Source organism: Poecilia formosa, unplaced genomic scaffold (assembly GCF_000485575.1).
Source record: "Poecilia formosa unplaced genomic scaffold, Poecilia_formosa-5.1.2 Scaffold41, whole genome shotgun sequence".
NCBI classification, from domain to species: Eukaryota; Metazoa; Chordata; class Actinopteri; order Cyprinodontiformes; family Poeciliidae; genus Poecilia; species Poecilia formosa.
Window position 1 is genome coordinate 116,323 of NW_006799980.1, and position 17,207 is coordinate 133,529.

Here is a 17,207-nt window from a genome sequence, read left to right on the forward strand (position 1 = left end):
GCCACAAAAGGGAAAATTCCCTAAAATGCATCAATACTGCATCGGAAGCTTATGAAGCTATGATCTCGTCAATTGAACTTTAAAAATTGTTTAAAGTTATCTTAGTACGTGCAAACCTCTGAAATTGAAAACAAAAACTTTTGAATGATCCTGCCATGTTTTTTAGAACCACTGTTCTAAACTTGAAGGCGTTTTCTCCGTCCTCTGTTGTCCTGCAGACTTCTGGGGCAGTAACGGCCGGAGAGAGTCCCAGGGTTCCCTGTCGTCAAGCGCCAGTCTGGAGATCCCCAATTCTGTCTCTGCTGCCAAAATGGAGGTAAGTTCCCTCTGGTCAGATTGCCATGGAAACACAGAGCCTGAAATACCACGATTTAATCGTAATAGGCGAGAATTTCATCTTTTTTTTCATTTTTTTTTTCAATTTGTTTAAGCCCACACACTGTTTTTTTTTTTGTTGTTGTTTTTTTTCTTGAGCAATATAAACAAAGGTGAGCGTTAAATCGCCTGGTTTCATGAATCCCGTGTCCTCAGTCTGACAATCGCCACTCAGTCGGCGCGTGGGAGCGCTCGTCCAGACACTGCAGCGTGCTGCTGCCCGACAGCTCCTGCTCCTCCATCACCCTGCGGCCCGGTGCGTCCATCAGAGAAGTCCTCCAAGATCTGTGTCGCAACATCTGCGTCAACATTGCTGCCGTGGATCTGTTCCTCGTGGGAGGAGAGAAGGTTAGGAAAGATTTTCTTTAACTTATTAAGATAGATAAGCCTTCTCTAATCTAATCTGGTTAGACAAATGTAAACAGAATCCAGTCCAACAGGATGTTTTGCATTTCCTTCCTCTAGCCTTTGGTTTTGGATCAGGACTGCATGACTCTCTGCTCGCGAGACCTAAGGCTGGAGAAGCGTACTTTGTTTCGGTATGAAACTTTCACTCAATTCCCGTCGTGTTTCTGCTTCAGCTGCCGTCCTCCGTGACTCTCGCCGTGTGTTTGCTTTCAGGTTGGACCTGGTGCCGATTAATCGCTCCGTGGGTCTTAAAGCCAAACCCACGAAACCAGTCACGGAGGTCCTCCGTCCCGTGGTGGCCAAATACGGCCTGAATCTCGGTGATCTCGTGGCCAAAATAGTGAGTTCTCCCCGGTGGCGACAATGCTTTAATGCTTTGAGACACAGCAGCCTGTGCAACAAGGGTGGAGTATCATGGTCGGGGGGGGGAAGGGAAAGGAGACGACCACATCCTTTTCCATCTCTACATGGTGGTTAGAGCTCTGACTCAGCCCAGCATGTGAAGATGGAGCAGCAGGGCTACAATTAAGAATGACGGCACCCCTCAAACATGCCGACTCTTTGGCCCACTCATTAACCCCTGTCAGGTTTATTTTAGTCCTGTGGGCTTCCAGGCATTATAGCTGAATTCATGCAGCAGACCAAAGCCGAAAGAGGGCTTATAAATAAATCACAGACGAACACCAGCCACATTGTGCAAGGTATTTACCGGGCAACAGGTGCAGAAGCTAACACACTGTGTTTCGGTGTTAGAGCGGAGAGACGGAGCCGCTGGATTTGGGGGCCCCCATATCGAGTCTGGATGGCCTGCGTGTTGTGCTGGAGCAGGCAGACCCATGTTCAGGGAAAGGTGAGTCACCCGACACGAGTTCCCCCTTAAAATACCTCCAAACAGTCCCGGCGCTTTTATATTGGTTTTCAAATCGTCCCATTTTGTGCACCCAGCAGTGCCTTGCAAAAGGTATTCACATCCGTTTTCAAATTTGGTTTTTTGGTTAAAAAAAAAAAAAAAAAAAAAGAAGGAAGGAAGGAAAAATTTGCTTGTAGTATTTGTGCTGAAATCACTGAAAAAATGCTAGGTAGATTCGCAGAGGAAAGAACCCCGCAGCATGATGCTGCCACTAGAATGCTGCAGTGGCATTGTCAGGGTTGGTTGTTAGTTTTCATTTTTGAGCATTACATTAAAGCACAACATTAAAAATGCAAATAAACAAATAATCCCTTTTCTAAATAAGAAAATAAACATTTTATTGTCTAAACTTGTAGCAAAAGATACAAATGCAGCTAAAAAAAAAAAAAAAAACCTCATTACTTCTGACCACCAGTATCATGTAGGGCAGATGTTTTTTTAACCAATTAATAATTGGACAGCAAAAGGCTCTTAGGAGATTTTTTTTATTTTTTACAGAATTTGAACCTGGTGAAGTGAAAACTATGTCGTTTTACTATATAGACAGTTTTTTTTCTTTTTTTATCTTTAATGCACATGTTTTAGATTTTTTATAAAGTTTTGGCTTAATTACTGCTCTGAGCATGTTGCTCTTTCAGCAAATGGCCCTTTTTGAGTTTATAGACTCCAGTTAACAATTAATTGATTACTAAATTAGTTGAGGATTTTTATGTTGCCAATCGCTGGCCGATTGGTTCAATCGCTGATTGGTCAGCCTGTTTATGTCTGGTTGTGTGATTGGTTCATTTGAAGCTTTTTTTCCTCTATAGTTCTTTTTTTATCTAAACACAAACTGTGTGTTGCTCTACCAACACAGTTATTTCTGAGCACTTCAAGTGCTGCTGGCGTCCTCATCACAGCAGATTTTTCATCCTCTTAATGCAAATGTAAAACATTCTGAAAACCATTTTCCTCCACCGAGACAAAACGTTAAGAAGTCCAAGCGAGGCACTGTACGGTTTTACAGAAGGAGATCTGTCTCAAGTGTCCACTGCGTCTGCCTCTCTCCAACCTGATGAATTTTAATGTCTTCTCTCCATGTTTGTCGGATAGAAAAATCCAAGTCTTCCTCCCTAAAAGGCCACCCTCCGACCAGGAGCTTTTCTGCTGCAGTGAGTACTAGAGACACGTTTTTACCTTTGCACCGTTTTGAAACGGGTCCTGTGGCGGTGTCGTTTTGTCCTCTTTCTATTGCTGTGCTGCTTCTGCCACGTTACTTCAGGGTTTCCCAAATTTGTCTTCATTAACATTCACTTGATGCTGATCTGTCAGTGTTTCCTTTTCTTTTATTCTCCACTCTTAATCAGTCTGTTGCTGATGCGCTCTTTCACGTTTTCCCCGCTTTAAAAAGCTGCGTCAACAAAAAAAAGACGTATAGATCAGTAAAGACACGAAGCCGACAGATGGATGAGGTCTGCTATTGAACGGGGGTCGAGTAAATCAGTAAATCAGGACTCTGCTCAGTAAAGTGCTTAGCAGCTCGTGCTTAGCTTCCCTCTTGCGACCACACCTTCCCCACCCAACCCAAAAGCCACCCCACCCCCTCCATCCCCTAACAGAGTGCATTGTTATTGTTGCATCTGCAGGGAGATGAGAGGTCAGCACCAAAGGACATTTCTGTGAGAGCGGCTGGACCAGCCTCAGCACTCCCAGGGGAAAAGAGAAAACAGAAAAAGATAAATATAGATGAAGCTGAAGGTAAATGCCCCCCTTGTTCTTGATTTCTCTCTTTTATTTTTAACTTTTGGTGGACTTCTGTGCTTTGCTTTTGCCTCTGGACTAACTGACAAAGATGTGTGTCTGACGGGGAGGTGGCTACGTCGCTTTTACAGATCAACTAACGTCTCTCTGGTCCGTTTGGAAAAGCCAAAGTGACGGAAAATTTGTCGTCTTTCCAGAATTCTTTGAGCTGCTAAGCCGAGCCCAGAGCACCCGAGCCAACGACCAGCGCGGACTCCTGAAAAAAGAAGACCTGGTGCTTCCAGACTTCCTGCGCCTGACTCCGCCCACCTCCTCCTGCTCCGCCTCCTCCAACCTGGCCTGTTCCACCCCGGCCTCCCTGAAGCCGAGCCGAGAGAACGGCGTGCCGCCCCGCGGGTCCCTCACGGCCGCCCTGCGCTCGGAGAGCCTGGACTCCTCCCTCAGCTCCAGCGCCAACGGACACTCGGCGTCCAGGCGGTGCCTGCTGCCTCCCCCCCGCCACTCCACGTTCGGCACCCACCTCTCCCCCATCCCCCGGCCCCCTGACTCCCGGCCGAGCCTCCGCACGGTGGAGGAGGACGCCCACGCCGACCTGACCCTCGTGGGCGAGGGCGACATCAGCAGCCCCAACAGTACTCTCTTACCCCCTTCGCCTCCATCCTTCCCGTCCCTGGAGAGCAGCCTCCCTGAGGCCAACTTCACCCCTCCGACACCCTGCCCCCCGTCCCAAGACACAGGTGGAGAGGGAAAGTCCAGTTCAGGTATTTCTACAAACCAGTAATAAACCAGCGCTGTGTGTCTGTGTGTGTGTGAGTGTGTATGTGTGTGCAGTTGTGTTCAAATTAATAACAGTGTGTTTAGTTTAATGATTCGTGAACCCCGTATAATATATTACAATTTACAATAAATAATAATTAATGAATAAATCTGTTCTCCCTCTACGGAAAGTGGAGAAAAAGAGTATTTAAATAAAATGGAACTTCACAAAATCAAGCATCGACTGTAGAAATTTAAAATGGTTGCGGACGCAGCTTGAACCACCAAACTAATTTTAGTTTTATATCCGCCGTTCAAATATGTTTCACGTAGAGTCGACCTTTCTTTTTGCAATTCCGGCCAAATTTTCAAGCCCAGGCTACAGTCTCATTTACTTTTACTGGTGAAGTCTCGGAAACGGCATGCTTAATGTCACCTCATAAGTTTTAAAGTTCTGGGTTTGGGCTGACTGCTAATAAATGTTAATGCTGTTGGTCTGAAACCAAGACCTATGCCAAACCTTCCTTGTTGTTTCAGCAAGAAACACCAAGGCCGCCAATTGTCACCGTATTTCCTCCTCAGCAACATGAACTCTCCAAGTGTTTTTTTTGACATATCCAAACTGATCTGTGGCTTGTGATGGGCACGGTCTGCTCTGGCTTGAATTCCGCTCTTTGGGGTCAAGTTCCCCAAAACACGTAAGGAATATCTTAGTTTGATCAGCCAATAAAATGTTGCATCATTTCTCTTTAGGCTAGTTTAGGGTTTAGTTAAAAGTCTTTTTTTTTTTTTTTCTCAATGTTGGGACTTTGCAGGAGCCTCATGTCTATAGCATTGCTTCACATTGCAATCTGTGATTGTTTCAGCATTCACAAGCAACTTTACATCTTCTTTGATCACTCTGGATGTAGCAGTGGTTGTTATTTAATCAATTTAAATGGTAGCTTTTCCAGTTTTCACGTCGCTCTGCTTAAGCTAAGCAGCTCTGCAGCCGTACCGTGTCGCCACTTTTTAAATGTTTCCTCCTCTCCAGTCAACTTTATGACAGAATTTTTTTTCTTCTACTTGCAACATTTTCAGCCTTTGCCCTTAAATAAAAGCCTCTAATTTGACTCCCGTTTGTTCACTGAGTGACTGTCCTCGCTGATTGAACTCCACGCCGCTGTTGTACGAAAACACTCTTTAAATTAATGATTCAGTCGCACAGAATCGGCAGCATGCAAGTCACGACTGATTCATCTGGTGGGTTTCCTGTTACTCCGCTGCTCATAGCCTTGTTTTCTACATAGAAAACATTTATTTAACTAAGAACAGTGATTCATTTGGTTCTTGAAGTTGGACTGATATTACTTTGAATACAACTGTACTTGCATGTGTGTGTGTATAGTGTGGTCACAATAGTACCGCTGTTATGGCAAAACTCCTTCTATACCGACTGACGCACTTTAATGACAAATTGAAATTGATGTTGACTCCCTCAATTTGCCTGATCCGTTTAAACTCGACGTCTATTTGTGTGAGTGTGTGTGTGTGTGTGTGTGTGTGTGTGTGTGTGTGTGTGTGTGTGTGTGTGTAATCCTTATAACACTCTTGTAAATAGCGATGTGTGTATGTTCTCCCGNGTCTATTTGTGTGTGTGTGTGTGTGTGTGTGTGTGTGTGTGTGTGTGTGTGTGTGTGTGTGTGTGTGATCCTTATAACACTCTTGTAAATAGCGATGTGTGTATGTTCTCCCGTGAGTGACGTTTACCCGAAAAAGTCCCATGCTGCCAACTTTTGGGGTTGAACATGTGACTGGGATTTTCCCCCAGCTGGATATATTTCCACTTTGTTTTATAGTTTCGGGTGCATGCAAATGTGATTTGTTTACAGGTCTTATGATTTATTCAAACAAGCAAAAAGAAATACATACAGGTTTTCTGATCAGTATTTGTTGCACAATCAATGTTGTACTGAAGGGTAGAGCTGAGACCAGCTGAACAACTGAAAGTGGTGATATTAGCTGCGATAGTAATCCAGAGCCATGAAACTGCAGATCCTGAACAGCCGTTGCAAACAAATGCTGTGTTCCTCTCCATCCCACCACTTCTAGTTAAGAGCAACTCAACAATGTCACCATCAGAGTTTTTTTGTTTTGTTTTTTTTTTTGTTTTTTTCTTTTTCTAAAATTTCTTTTCCTTCACAACTCCTCTAAAAGCAGTGAGTCACCAAACTTTTGTCGGCTCATGTTGCGGCAGTCTGAGCAGTAGGAAAACAGTCATCGGTCAGTGACATTGTTGAAGTGCCCGTCATTCCTTATCTGGCTCGCTCGCTTTCCTTCTCTAGGTGCCTGTTGTAGATAATCACTGCCAATAAACTCTGTACCTGTGACTGAATAGATCTAATAAATGTCAGAATTGGAAATCACTCTCGTCCTGTCTTTTTACACGTTCGTGAGATCAGTTTTCTCTCCCGGCAGCCCCCGCTGCCGCCTCCTCTCCCCGCCTCCGCATGCCTTTTCCAGTTTTCCCCTTTAGCTCTGTCTCATTTTCATCTTGTGCCGTTCTCCTCATTAGCTCCCACTCCTTTGTGTACTTTCCCCTGCGCGCACCCGTTGAGCGCCGGCGTCGCTCGAGCGGCGTGACTTCTGCTCGGATCGTTCGCTGTGGCCTGTTTGTTCAGTCTTGTTTGCTTGATCTGCTTTCTCGTTGTGTGGTAATATTTATTTTTCGTCGGGATCGCTGCTGTGTTGTGTGTGGCTTAACAGCGCTTTGCAAAAGTATTCATAATCCTCGTTTGCATTGTGTCATGTGTTTGAGAGTGATCCTATGTGATAGATCAACACAAAGGAAAGAAAATGATGTGTGGTTTTCATTTTTTTTTTCCCCCCAAACAAAAACCTCAAATTGTGATCGGCATTTGAGCCCAACCCCCTTTATTTTGATACCCAACAACAGTTACCTATTTAGTAAAAAGAGTCTATCTGTTTATTTTATGCTCTGAGAGGTTTTTTTCAGAGAACACTGGCGAACAAGCGGCGTCGTAAAGACCAAGGAACACAGCAGGTCAGGGAGGAAGTGGTGGAGACGTTTAAAGCGGAGCTAGATTGTGAAACGAGATCCCACGCCTTGAGAAGATTTTGGCAAATCCTCCAAGACATGGCAACCCACCTAAGCTGACGAGGAAAGCATTAATCAGACAGTTCTGGTAACTCTGAATAAACCGCAGAGATCCACAGCCGAGGTGGGGACAGTCTGTTGATGGGGCAACTATTGCATGCGCAATCCACAAATCTGGCCTTTCTGGAAATGTGGCAAGAAGAAAGAAAAGCTAAAAGTTTCCGCAAGCCATGGAGAGGAAGAAGGTGCTCTGCCCTGGTGGGATGAAAATTCAGATCGTTGGTTCCATGCAAAACATTATGTGCAACCGACAAACCATGCAGGAAAATAAAGTCTAAGAACAGGCTAGACTTGACCCATCATCCTCATGGTCATGGTGGTGGCAGCATCATGCTTTACTCCAGCAGAGACTGAAGTGAATCTGCTCAGAGTCGATGAATCCCTGGAAGAAAACCTGCGAGAGGCTGCAAAGAATTTGAGACGGAGGTTCAACATGGAGCCAGAGCTGCAATGAAATGGTTTAGATCGGGGGTTGCCAAGCTCTGGTCCTCAAAGGCTTGGCCTCTTGCAGCTTTTAGGTCCGTCCCTGAGTCAGCACACCTGAACCCAGAGGCCAAATGACCTCCTCAGCATGCAGCCGTCTCCTACAGGGCCCTACAAATGACATAATTATTAAATATAGGTATATTGAAGCAGAGGTGTCTGCACGCAGCCGGACTCCGACCGTGGAGGAATGGAGTTTAGGTCAAAGCATATTTATGTGTTGGAATGGCCTAGTCAAAGTCCAGACATGAAATCTATTAAGAATCTCCAAAGCAACTATAAATGCACACCACACCTATAATATTTTACTTGTTAAACATTTTGAAAACCAAGTTATCTCTCTTTGTGTCGACCTGCCACATAAACCCTCCAGGCTATTTGGAAGTTTCCAGTTTTAAGGTGATGAAATATGAAAAAACTCCAGGGCTGTGAATACTTTTGGGCACTATTGTATATTCTGGATCGGAGGAGTTTGTGCTTTTTGTCAACCTTCTGCTTCACTGCTTGCTTGGTTTATGTGTTGAGATCAAGAAGGGGAACGATTTTTTTCTTTTTTGTTGTCGTCTTCTCCTTGTACTGCTTCATTTGTGCTTGTTTTTAGAGTTTTTACAGCGAAACGGTTGATTATATCGAAGGCTGCTTCCACAGTAGATGTGTACAGACATCCAGTTGGGATCAACGTCTCTTCATGAGATCTAAACAAAAAATAAAAAAAAAAATGATGACGAGGAAGGATGGCACAGTCTCCTCTCTGGTCGCTGAGCGCATCAGACCGATTCTTCCCACCACCGGGAGCCATGGTAACCTTATCCTCGGATTGACTGCGCTGCAGATAGATACTGTCACTACTGCTTCTCATCCGTCTCCTCTCTCTCTCTCTTTCTCTCTCTCTCTCTCCTTTTTTTTTCTTTCCCACCAGCCAAAATAGAAACACGGCTATGATTCAGTAAAGCCACCTCGCTGCTGGAAAACGCGGAATAGCAACAAGTTTAGCACGCCTCTGCTTTTTCCCACTTTTTGCAGACTTTATGGAAATGTTGCATTTGTATTCAGGTGGCAAGTCGTGCCGGTCGGGCTTCACGGTATGTTTTAAAAATAAAAGACTTGTTCCGAATGCATCCAGAGAGAGGGGGGACAGGGACATTTTCCAATGCATCAGTTCCTGCTTAATTTGTGCATTACTGACGCCCTCTGCTGTTCTCACGGAAGTGCCCGTCACTTCCACACGTGTGATGAAACGCTGACGGAAGTACAGCGGAGATGGATAGAAGTATTCTTCGGCGCCATGCCGCAAGCGTGTGGTAATTATTAAAAAGCTCCAAACTGGGCAGCAGCTTCTGCTGCAGTAAAACAAAAAGCAGTGGGGCCTAAAGTGCAAAGGCATCCTAAGTGTTTCCAGCCTGGCATGCGGCTTGATTGCATTAACTTGGCCTGCAAGGTGCAAATTATCCCTCATTGAATAGTTAAAATTAAACTCTGAGGGGGATCTGGTCTCAATCCAGGGAGCGGGAGCCGCTCTGTTGGTCGTATGGAGGACGTCCACAAGGGGGCGACATTACATAGTCTAAAGTCCTTCATAGAGCGCAGATCTACTCAGATTTCTGTATTTTTGTGTCTTAGGCCACTAAGCAGTCGTTTATCATCGGCGCAGATTAACCATTCATCCTTTTGCTTACTTTTACAACTGCGTTTAAGCCACATAACACGTACACACCGACTGCTGTAAAGTTATTAATTCAGCAGAACATGTAGAAATAACAAGGTTATTCCCATTTACGCGTCAAAGCGTAGGGTGCTAACCCTTGAATGGTTTATTAAACTTGAAAAGTGAATCATGTTTGTTGAGTTATAAACAAAACTTTAATAATAATAATAACCTGTTAGAAGTAGAGGTTCTTTTTGTTTACTTTATTTTTTAAAAATCTATTAAATTATATTATTCTCTCAAAAACTTTTATTTTTGTTATTTATTACAAAAATTTCACTATGAGCTATATTCCAATCAATAAAAAAGGAAACCAAAGTTGCAATTTAAAGTAGCCTTTATTGAGCAAACTTCAGCTTACAAGAAATAACCTTAAAAAGCCTGAACTTCAAATGAATAATACTCTGTTTGCCTTACGCCCTTAAGAGCCTGGGATTTATAAATGACTATTTATTAGTCCTTAAGGTTCATTAGTAAAATTAAATGTAGTTGAAACTAGGTGAAGCAAAAGTTATTTGGTCTGTACATTAACACATCCTACCTTGGTTTGAAAAAAAAAAAAAACATTTGTCCACCTATCCCCCTTTTCTGTCTTTTTTTTTAATTTAAAATCAAACCTATTTTGACATCAGACAGCAACAATCTGAGTTAATTAAAATGAATCATCTATAAAGTGAAAATTATACTTCATAGAAAAAAAACCAACTATCCAAACTAACATTGGTTTGTGTGAAAAGCAGCAAAGTAAAAAAAAAAAAAAAAAAAAGCTGTTACTAAATTACTAAGAGTATGTATGTTGCTGATAATTGCAGGTGGTAGTAGCGGCTGGCCTCAGCTTCCCTGGTCGGAACCAAGTCACAGGAAAATTTGGCACATTTCTGTTATTGAGTCATAACTTGGTGCATCACTTAGACTTGAGGCTTCCTTCTGACCTCTTTCCAAAGCCCAGGCCTTGTTTGATTCAGCGGTGTGCTTCGAGGCGTAGCGTCACTCCAGTTTTCCTCAAGCCCTTTCATGGTCCTCCTCCTCCTCCCGTCGTCCCCGGCGACAGAGCTCAGAGCCGACAGGCCTCATTATCCATCTGACAGTCAGAGGCACAGATCTCTGGCAGCGGGCCTCGGTGCAGACTGTTCCTGGGTCTGTTCCAGCCCCGCTGCTGCCATGAGGGCAGGAGGCACCGGCTGTGTTGAAGGCCCCTGTTGTTTTAACATGTCCCACTGCACAGTTTGACGGCCGAAGCATCGAAAACTTAAATTTGAACCATGCCAGATGATGACGCGTTGCTGCGCAGAGCAAAACGACACAGAGGGAGGCGTCACTATGCGGACAGAAGTAAGATAAACAAGAATCCTCCATGTTGTCTCAACTCTCTTAACTCGGAAAAAACACTGCAACTGCAGGAGGGCTTCGCCGCAGGATGCCATCCGTGTGGCCGAAAGAGACAGGAAGTAACACCAAAAGCATAGTTTTAAATCTATTGGTTTTGCTGATTGTTTTCCAGTCTGTCGTCCAGAATAATCGATTATTTCGAAAGTTTATTCAAATATTTACAGCCTGGTGGCAAAATTACATTTGCTGATCACTGACATGAATGGTATAATTACCCAAATCCGTACATACACCCCCACTAATACTTGGATAAATATTCTCTATCAAGCTGTCATATTTTTTTTTAATTATTTTTAGAATTTGAACGTAGAATACTCTGGAGTTTAGACGCCCCGGAACATAAAATATTATCTGTATAAACCATTTCCTAAAACTGTTTATCGCTTAGCTGAAATGATTTTGAAACCTTATTATTCCACTAATATATTTTACAAGAAAACCATCAGAACTTAGTTCAGATTATATCCTCAGCTACTTTTTTTTTTCTTCCCCAAACTGCAACGGATGTGAGAACCGCCATCTGTTTTTGTTTGCCTTCCATTTCGCCATCAATAATTTATAGCTTAGGACGCACTCACACGTGTTACCCAGCCGCCGATGCATCGCTCCCTGTGGAAGAACCCGCCGACGTGAAGGTTAAGATGGCAAAAGCCGTTAAAAAGGAAACCGAGAACTTTTACTTGTCCCCGAAAATGCAGCTCGGCCGCAACCCCTTCGTCTTCTTTCACAACTCCTTGAATTCTCCTGGAAGTTCAGGAAAGGCCACTCATCCGCTTCGCCTCGTGTCGGCGTTTTTTCAGAAGTGGGAAGCGGAGGTCGGCTCGCAGGATTTGTTTACAGCCACGCAGAACATGAATGAATCACAGCCTGCAGCTCTGTGGCGAAGTGCTCGGTCCGAGCCCCGTGTTTAGAGTCTGTGGGGCCGCGCAAAACGTCAGGCTCCACCTGTAGGATGTAGGAGGATGTTTTCTTTGTCGTTATCTTTCATTTTCATGAGGTCAGTCGGGTGAAATAGACATAAAAACGCTGATTACAAACGTGCCATATGACATCAAAGCGGTGAGTCATCGCTGCGTCCGTCTTCGTTCAGTTTTCTCCCGGCTTGAGCAAGTCGGAGCAGAGGTACGTGTGCCGTCGCTGCCGCGTCGTGAAAGCGGCCGATGGCGCAACGAGATAACAAAGAAACATAAAAGTATCAAAGCGCAACGAGATAACAAAGAAACATAAAAGTATCAAAGTGAAGTGATGATTAAAGCTAAGAAGACTGGGAGAAGGAGAAGAAGAAGAAGAAAAAAAAAAGACAGAAACTATGAGATTCCTCTTAACCGATCTGAAGTTACGAAACATGACTCAGAGGGAATGAGCTCAAAGTGTGACTGGGCCTTTTAAAAACATTTTCTAAATTTACCTTTGCTCTACATTTCGGAGCTTAATGAAACAAAACTGTTTTACATTTGTTCACATGATGACTATAAATGCTGTTGTATTTTATGTGATATACCTGCAGGAAGAAGCTCACGGTTGTGACGTGGACGGACATCGACTCACGGTGTTCGAAAGTTTTAACAAATGAAAATCTGTAAAGTGCGGATCCAGCATCAGCTGCAGTCACAGCGTGTTGTGAGGCTTTTTTTTTTTTTACCAGTTTTGGACAGACGGATACTCGTTTGGCAGCTCTTTTTGAAAGCGAGCTCAGTAGACTGACAGAATTTTCCCGAACACCAGTTTTCATGATCATGCCAGAGATTCTCAACTGTTTTCAATCCGGACTTTAACTAGGTCATTCTAACAGATGAACATGACCTAAACCATTACATTGTAGCCTTGAAGATGAACTTCAATAGTCTGAAGCTTTGTGCAGCCTGTAACTGCTTTTTTGTTTGTTTGGGGGTTTTTTTAATCCTCCATTTTCCTATTAGCACTAGGTTCTCTGTCACGGCTGAAGGAAAGCATGATGAGGTTAGATTAGATTACACACATCTGGATTTCATTCACTGGATTGTACTGGATTTCAAATTCACTCTACGTGTAGATTTTTATACAGTTTTGTCTTCGCTGCTGCTTTAAATCTTTATTTTTATTATGTTGTTAGATGTGCGTGACTCGGTGACAATAGGCTGTTTGAACAAACTGAGCTATTAGTACAACTGCTTGGATTCATTTGGAAAAACAGTCAGTGGGAAGGCTAGCTGCTGTTAGCATTTAGTACTTTCAAGTAGGATAGCGTCATTTTTACTAAAAGAGTCTGTGTGTGAGAATGAGTTCGACATCAGCAAAACTGCAGTTACTCTGAAGTTTAGATGCAAAGCAGCCATATTAGATTATACCAGACAAATCTTGCCCATTCATTTTCTCAACCCAGGAACTGGACATTTCAGTCACGCTGACTCCTTTAGGTAAAGATGTAGCTATGAACAGGAGTCCAATTCTTTTGTTTTATAACATATTGCGACAAACTAAGTGCCACCCGCTGTGAGGAAAACTGTAAACGCAGCAGTGGTAGCTGTTGTAGAAGAATCGACACTGTAGACCAGCATCCCCTTTGAGCAGTGTTCACTCAAAATACTTTGCTTTCAACTGTTTTGGAAGTTTTTATTCTCTCTTGATCCTCAAAGACTCGGATATTTTGCCCTTAAAAAAACAAAACAAAACAAAAAAAAAACTCATCCTCATTACATTTCTCTCCTGTGCACAGAGAGAAGGAAAGAAACCCCCCACGGCACCAAATCACCCGCTGACAGAGCCGATGCTGCGCAGGAGGTGATGGATGTGGAGGGGGTCCACCTAGAAGAAGCCCGAAACGTGGAGGCGTCTCTGGGCGACGACTCGGAGCTCAGCCTGAGCTTCCAGGGCTACGTCGCCGAGCTGCGGCAGTGCCAGAGCAAAATGAGGAGCGCCCAGATGCCTCAGGACGTCCGAAACCCGACGGAGGGCAAAGACTGCCAGTCAGACCTGTACAAGGCCACGATTGTCTGAAGGGGACAACCTCACACACACACACACACCCACACACACACATACTACTGCACTTTTTAAGCCTGAGGCACTGACATCTGATGTGTTAAACTATGAGCTGCATGTGAAGATGTCGTTCTCTTTCTTTGACACGAATCTCATGATGACGGATGTAGTTGTGGTAAGAACTTTACAAACGCTCACCAGCGGCGTGGACTGCAACAATTTGGGAGTTTCTGATCATTTATTCGAATGAACTTTAAAGCGATTTCGTTCACGCTTGAGACGACACATCACAAGCTTGAAACTGTATGTAGCCCACTAAAAATCAAAATTACACAAAACAGCCGGAATATGTAAGAGTAGTAGTGAAGCATAAAGCCTGAATTATCCATGGTAATAATGGATTTGTTCATTATTAACATGCGGTTTATTTGTGGAAAAGAGAAAATCCACAACTTTAAATTCGTTGGGGTGATTGTTTCACGATTATCGTACCTCGGAGAGCCGAACGCTTCGAACTGATCCTAAAAAACGAAATCATCCTGGCATTCACGCCCCATCTTGAGTGCAAACCTCTCACTGGAACTGTGTATTTCTTTAAGATTGCAACTATTGTTGTTAAGTTTTAGTATTGTAATTTTTAGAGAGTGACACATTAATCTTTTTTTTTGTATAGTTAAATATTTACGTGAAATGTAACTATATTTTTAGCCATGTTGGAGTTTAAAAGAAAAAAACAGAAAAAAACAATACATTCCTGAAACTTACCTTTTGAGTAGTATTTTCTATTACAGTACGAATGTTTGTTGGGTGTATATGGTTGACTCTTGAACTATATTTTTTTTTTCTGTCTAATGGAGCTGATCTTGTTTCGATGTTTCAGTTTGACTTTCAGATGGATTAATTTAAAGCCGCTGGCATCTGGAGAACAACGGCAGAGCGGGCAGAGCTCTGTTTTCCCGATCAAACAGCGGGCGAAGCACAATTTACGAGTAATTTCTTGTTAAATGGTCTTCCTTTGTTACAGTAATACCTTACACAGTACCTCTATTGTCTGTATTTTCTGCTTCTGTGGTTTTGAGATTGTCTAAATCGTCGAATGATTAAAAAGCCTTCCTGGTGACAGTTTCAGCAAACTGACATTCTTGCCTTTTGTGGGAAAAGTCCGGTTCGGCTTTGACCCAAAGTGTTACTGTTACACACTTAAAGTCTCCTATTTGACTCTTTTTTTTTTGTTGTTTTTTTGGTATGTTTAATGTAGCTATTTGCTAAATCAAGCAGTGCTGTAAATTATTAATGGTGCCGTTTCCTTTGATGAGCCGGCTTTCTCCCACTGGAGGGATCGAGGGATAAACCGTCCAGCCTCCTCTTTGTGCTTCCAGCTCAGCATCTGGAGAGCGATTATTACAGCTGGTGAAAATTACAGGTTTGATTGTGGGACCGGGTAGTTTGTCTTGATGCAACATGTCAGAGCTGGAATCCCGACAACACGCGAAGCTTAAAAGATCAGACTGGCTCTTTGCTTTCATGCCACTTTATCTCAAAGGGTTAGTTATTAATGAGGTCCTTATTGGAGCGGTAACTCCTTCCAGATGTTAAATACAGCCTTAAATCGGACTTTCTCTTTCCTAAAAGAAGAGCATGACAGAACATGTTGACCCAGCTGAGGAGATTTGCCTGCAAATAATTGCTTTCACCGTGACTCAAACTTTTCTTCTCCCCCCCACCTTCAATTGCTGCAGAGCCGTGGCATGATACACGTTTTGGTGTTTTATTTTGAAGCAAGACGCACATAAGGTATCTTTAAAAAAAAAACAAAAATCAGCTGCAAATCTCTGTTCTCACCGACATAGCAAATGTTTGGTGTCTCTTGCGTAGAGTGCCAGTGGTTGGGGTAGAATGACACGACAGGAAATGATCTACATGTGGCAGTCGCTAATTTTTAAACTCTTAACTTCCTTTACCTCTTGGTCCAACGCACTATTGTTACTGTGATGCAACTGGTTGCAGATGTGTCCCTTGGATGGATTGGGATGGGTTTCTAGAGACGGAAGAAGAGATGAAGATATAAAGCACATCCACGTGAAGAGATACAACTCTTTTATTCCATTGACTTAAACATTATAAAACTTATAAAGTGGCGTTTATTTTAGCGCCATTTGTCCTGTAAGAAATAAGTCTCAACAGTGCTACTTACGCTTCCTCCTGTAACATTTTCCTTAGATCCCCTCTTATCCAGAGTAAATCACCACTATAAATAGCCTCGAATCGCCCAACTTGAACGCCGAAGCGTTCAAAAGTGCTCGCAAATGAGAAAAGTGTGTACATTAAAAAACACACGGTTGGCATGGAGACGCCGTCGGGGTGTGATCGCCTGTAGAAAACGCTCAGGTGTTTCCAGCCACGTCCTCTCACTGCATCAAGATGCGACATGCACCGCAGCTCTCCGTCGGTAGCGCCGTGATGTTTTCTGTCAACAACACACGCTACTCATCTCTTTCAGTTTCCTGACATGTGTTTTTATCCAGCGCTGCTCAACTGTTTTACGTTTCAAACACACAGTGTTGCTGCGTCGCATTTATACATGAAGCGGCCACCGTTTCTGCATCTAACCAACACGACTTTCAACTTATTCAGTAGAGTTGCAGGTGCGAAGCGTGACACTGAATTTAGATGTAAAAAAAAAATAAACACGCTCCCACCACAGAGTGCTCCAAGTGCATTCAAAGTATTTTTCCAACTCAGAAGTCTGAATTTCTGAGTTCTGACAACAAATGACACTTGCGCTTAGAGATATATGATATTTAAACAAAGAATAAAATATTTAGAGGAGAATAAATGCTGCTTTTGTTCATGCTGCCTCGTTTTTTGAACAAGATGTTGACCTGTAAAATAAATATATAATATGCATTTAAGTCACATAGCTTAAGGGAAACCAAACACTAATGAGGTGTATTTAAACTTTTTAAAAACTGTAATAAAAAAAATGCTTTTAAAATTCTCTTGCTCTGGCATTTTGCAAATATAACTTTTTTTTTTTTTTTTTGGGAAACCCAAATTGACCTGAAATAGGAGAAGTTTATTCTGATTTCACGTCAGACAATGTGAAAAAAACTACAAATAATTAAATCATGGGTGTTTTTATACAGTGTAATAAGTAAACTTCTGCTTTCACTTGTAACTGTAAAGCAATTACGCAATTTCCTCGGGTACAGTAGCAAATTACATTAGTTTTATTTTGTAAATAAATAATTCACCCACGGCAACCAGTCACTCCTCCACCCTTGTATAATCAATAATTAATAAAAATAAGATTTTTTTTTTTT

At 42.9% G+C, this 17,207-nt stretch overlaps 1 protein-coding gene and 1 long non-coding RNA gene across 8 annotated transcripts in view; both read left to right on the plus strand.

The window, feature by feature from the left end:
* Positions 1-16,216, plus strand: part of LOC103137481 (regulator of G-protein signaling 12-like) — a 46,329-nt gene extending 30,113 nt beyond the window's left edge. For all 7 annotated transcript variants that reach the window (XM_016671086.1, XM_007551230.2, XM_016671087.1 and 4 more), the window contains 9 exons: positions 219-316; positions 532-723; positions 841-914; positions 997-1,123; positions 1,537-1,633; positions 2,786-2,844; positions 3,319-3,430; positions 3,631-4,194; positions 13,619-16,216. In XM_016671086.1, coding sequence (XP_016526572.1) covers positions 219-316; positions 532-723; positions 841-914; positions 997-1,123; positions 1,537-1,633; positions 2,786-2,844; positions 3,319-3,430; positions 3,631-4,194; positions 13,619-13,899 — 1,604 coding nt within the window. In that variant the 3' untranslated portion in view covers positions 13,900-16,216. The remainder of the gene's footprint in view (positions 1-218; positions 317-531; positions 724-840; positions 915-996; positions 1,124-1,536; positions 1,634-2,785; positions 2,845-3,318; positions 3,431-3,630; positions 4,195-13,618) is intronic.
* On the plus strand, positions 5,851-12,211 carry LOC107836147 (uncharacterized). The gene is made up of 2 exons (XR_001662006.1): positions 5,851-8,629; positions 8,749-12,211. It is a non-coding gene; the product is annotated as an uncharacterized LOC107836147 (long non-coding RNA).
* Positions 16,217-17,207: the final 991 nt, after the last annotated feature.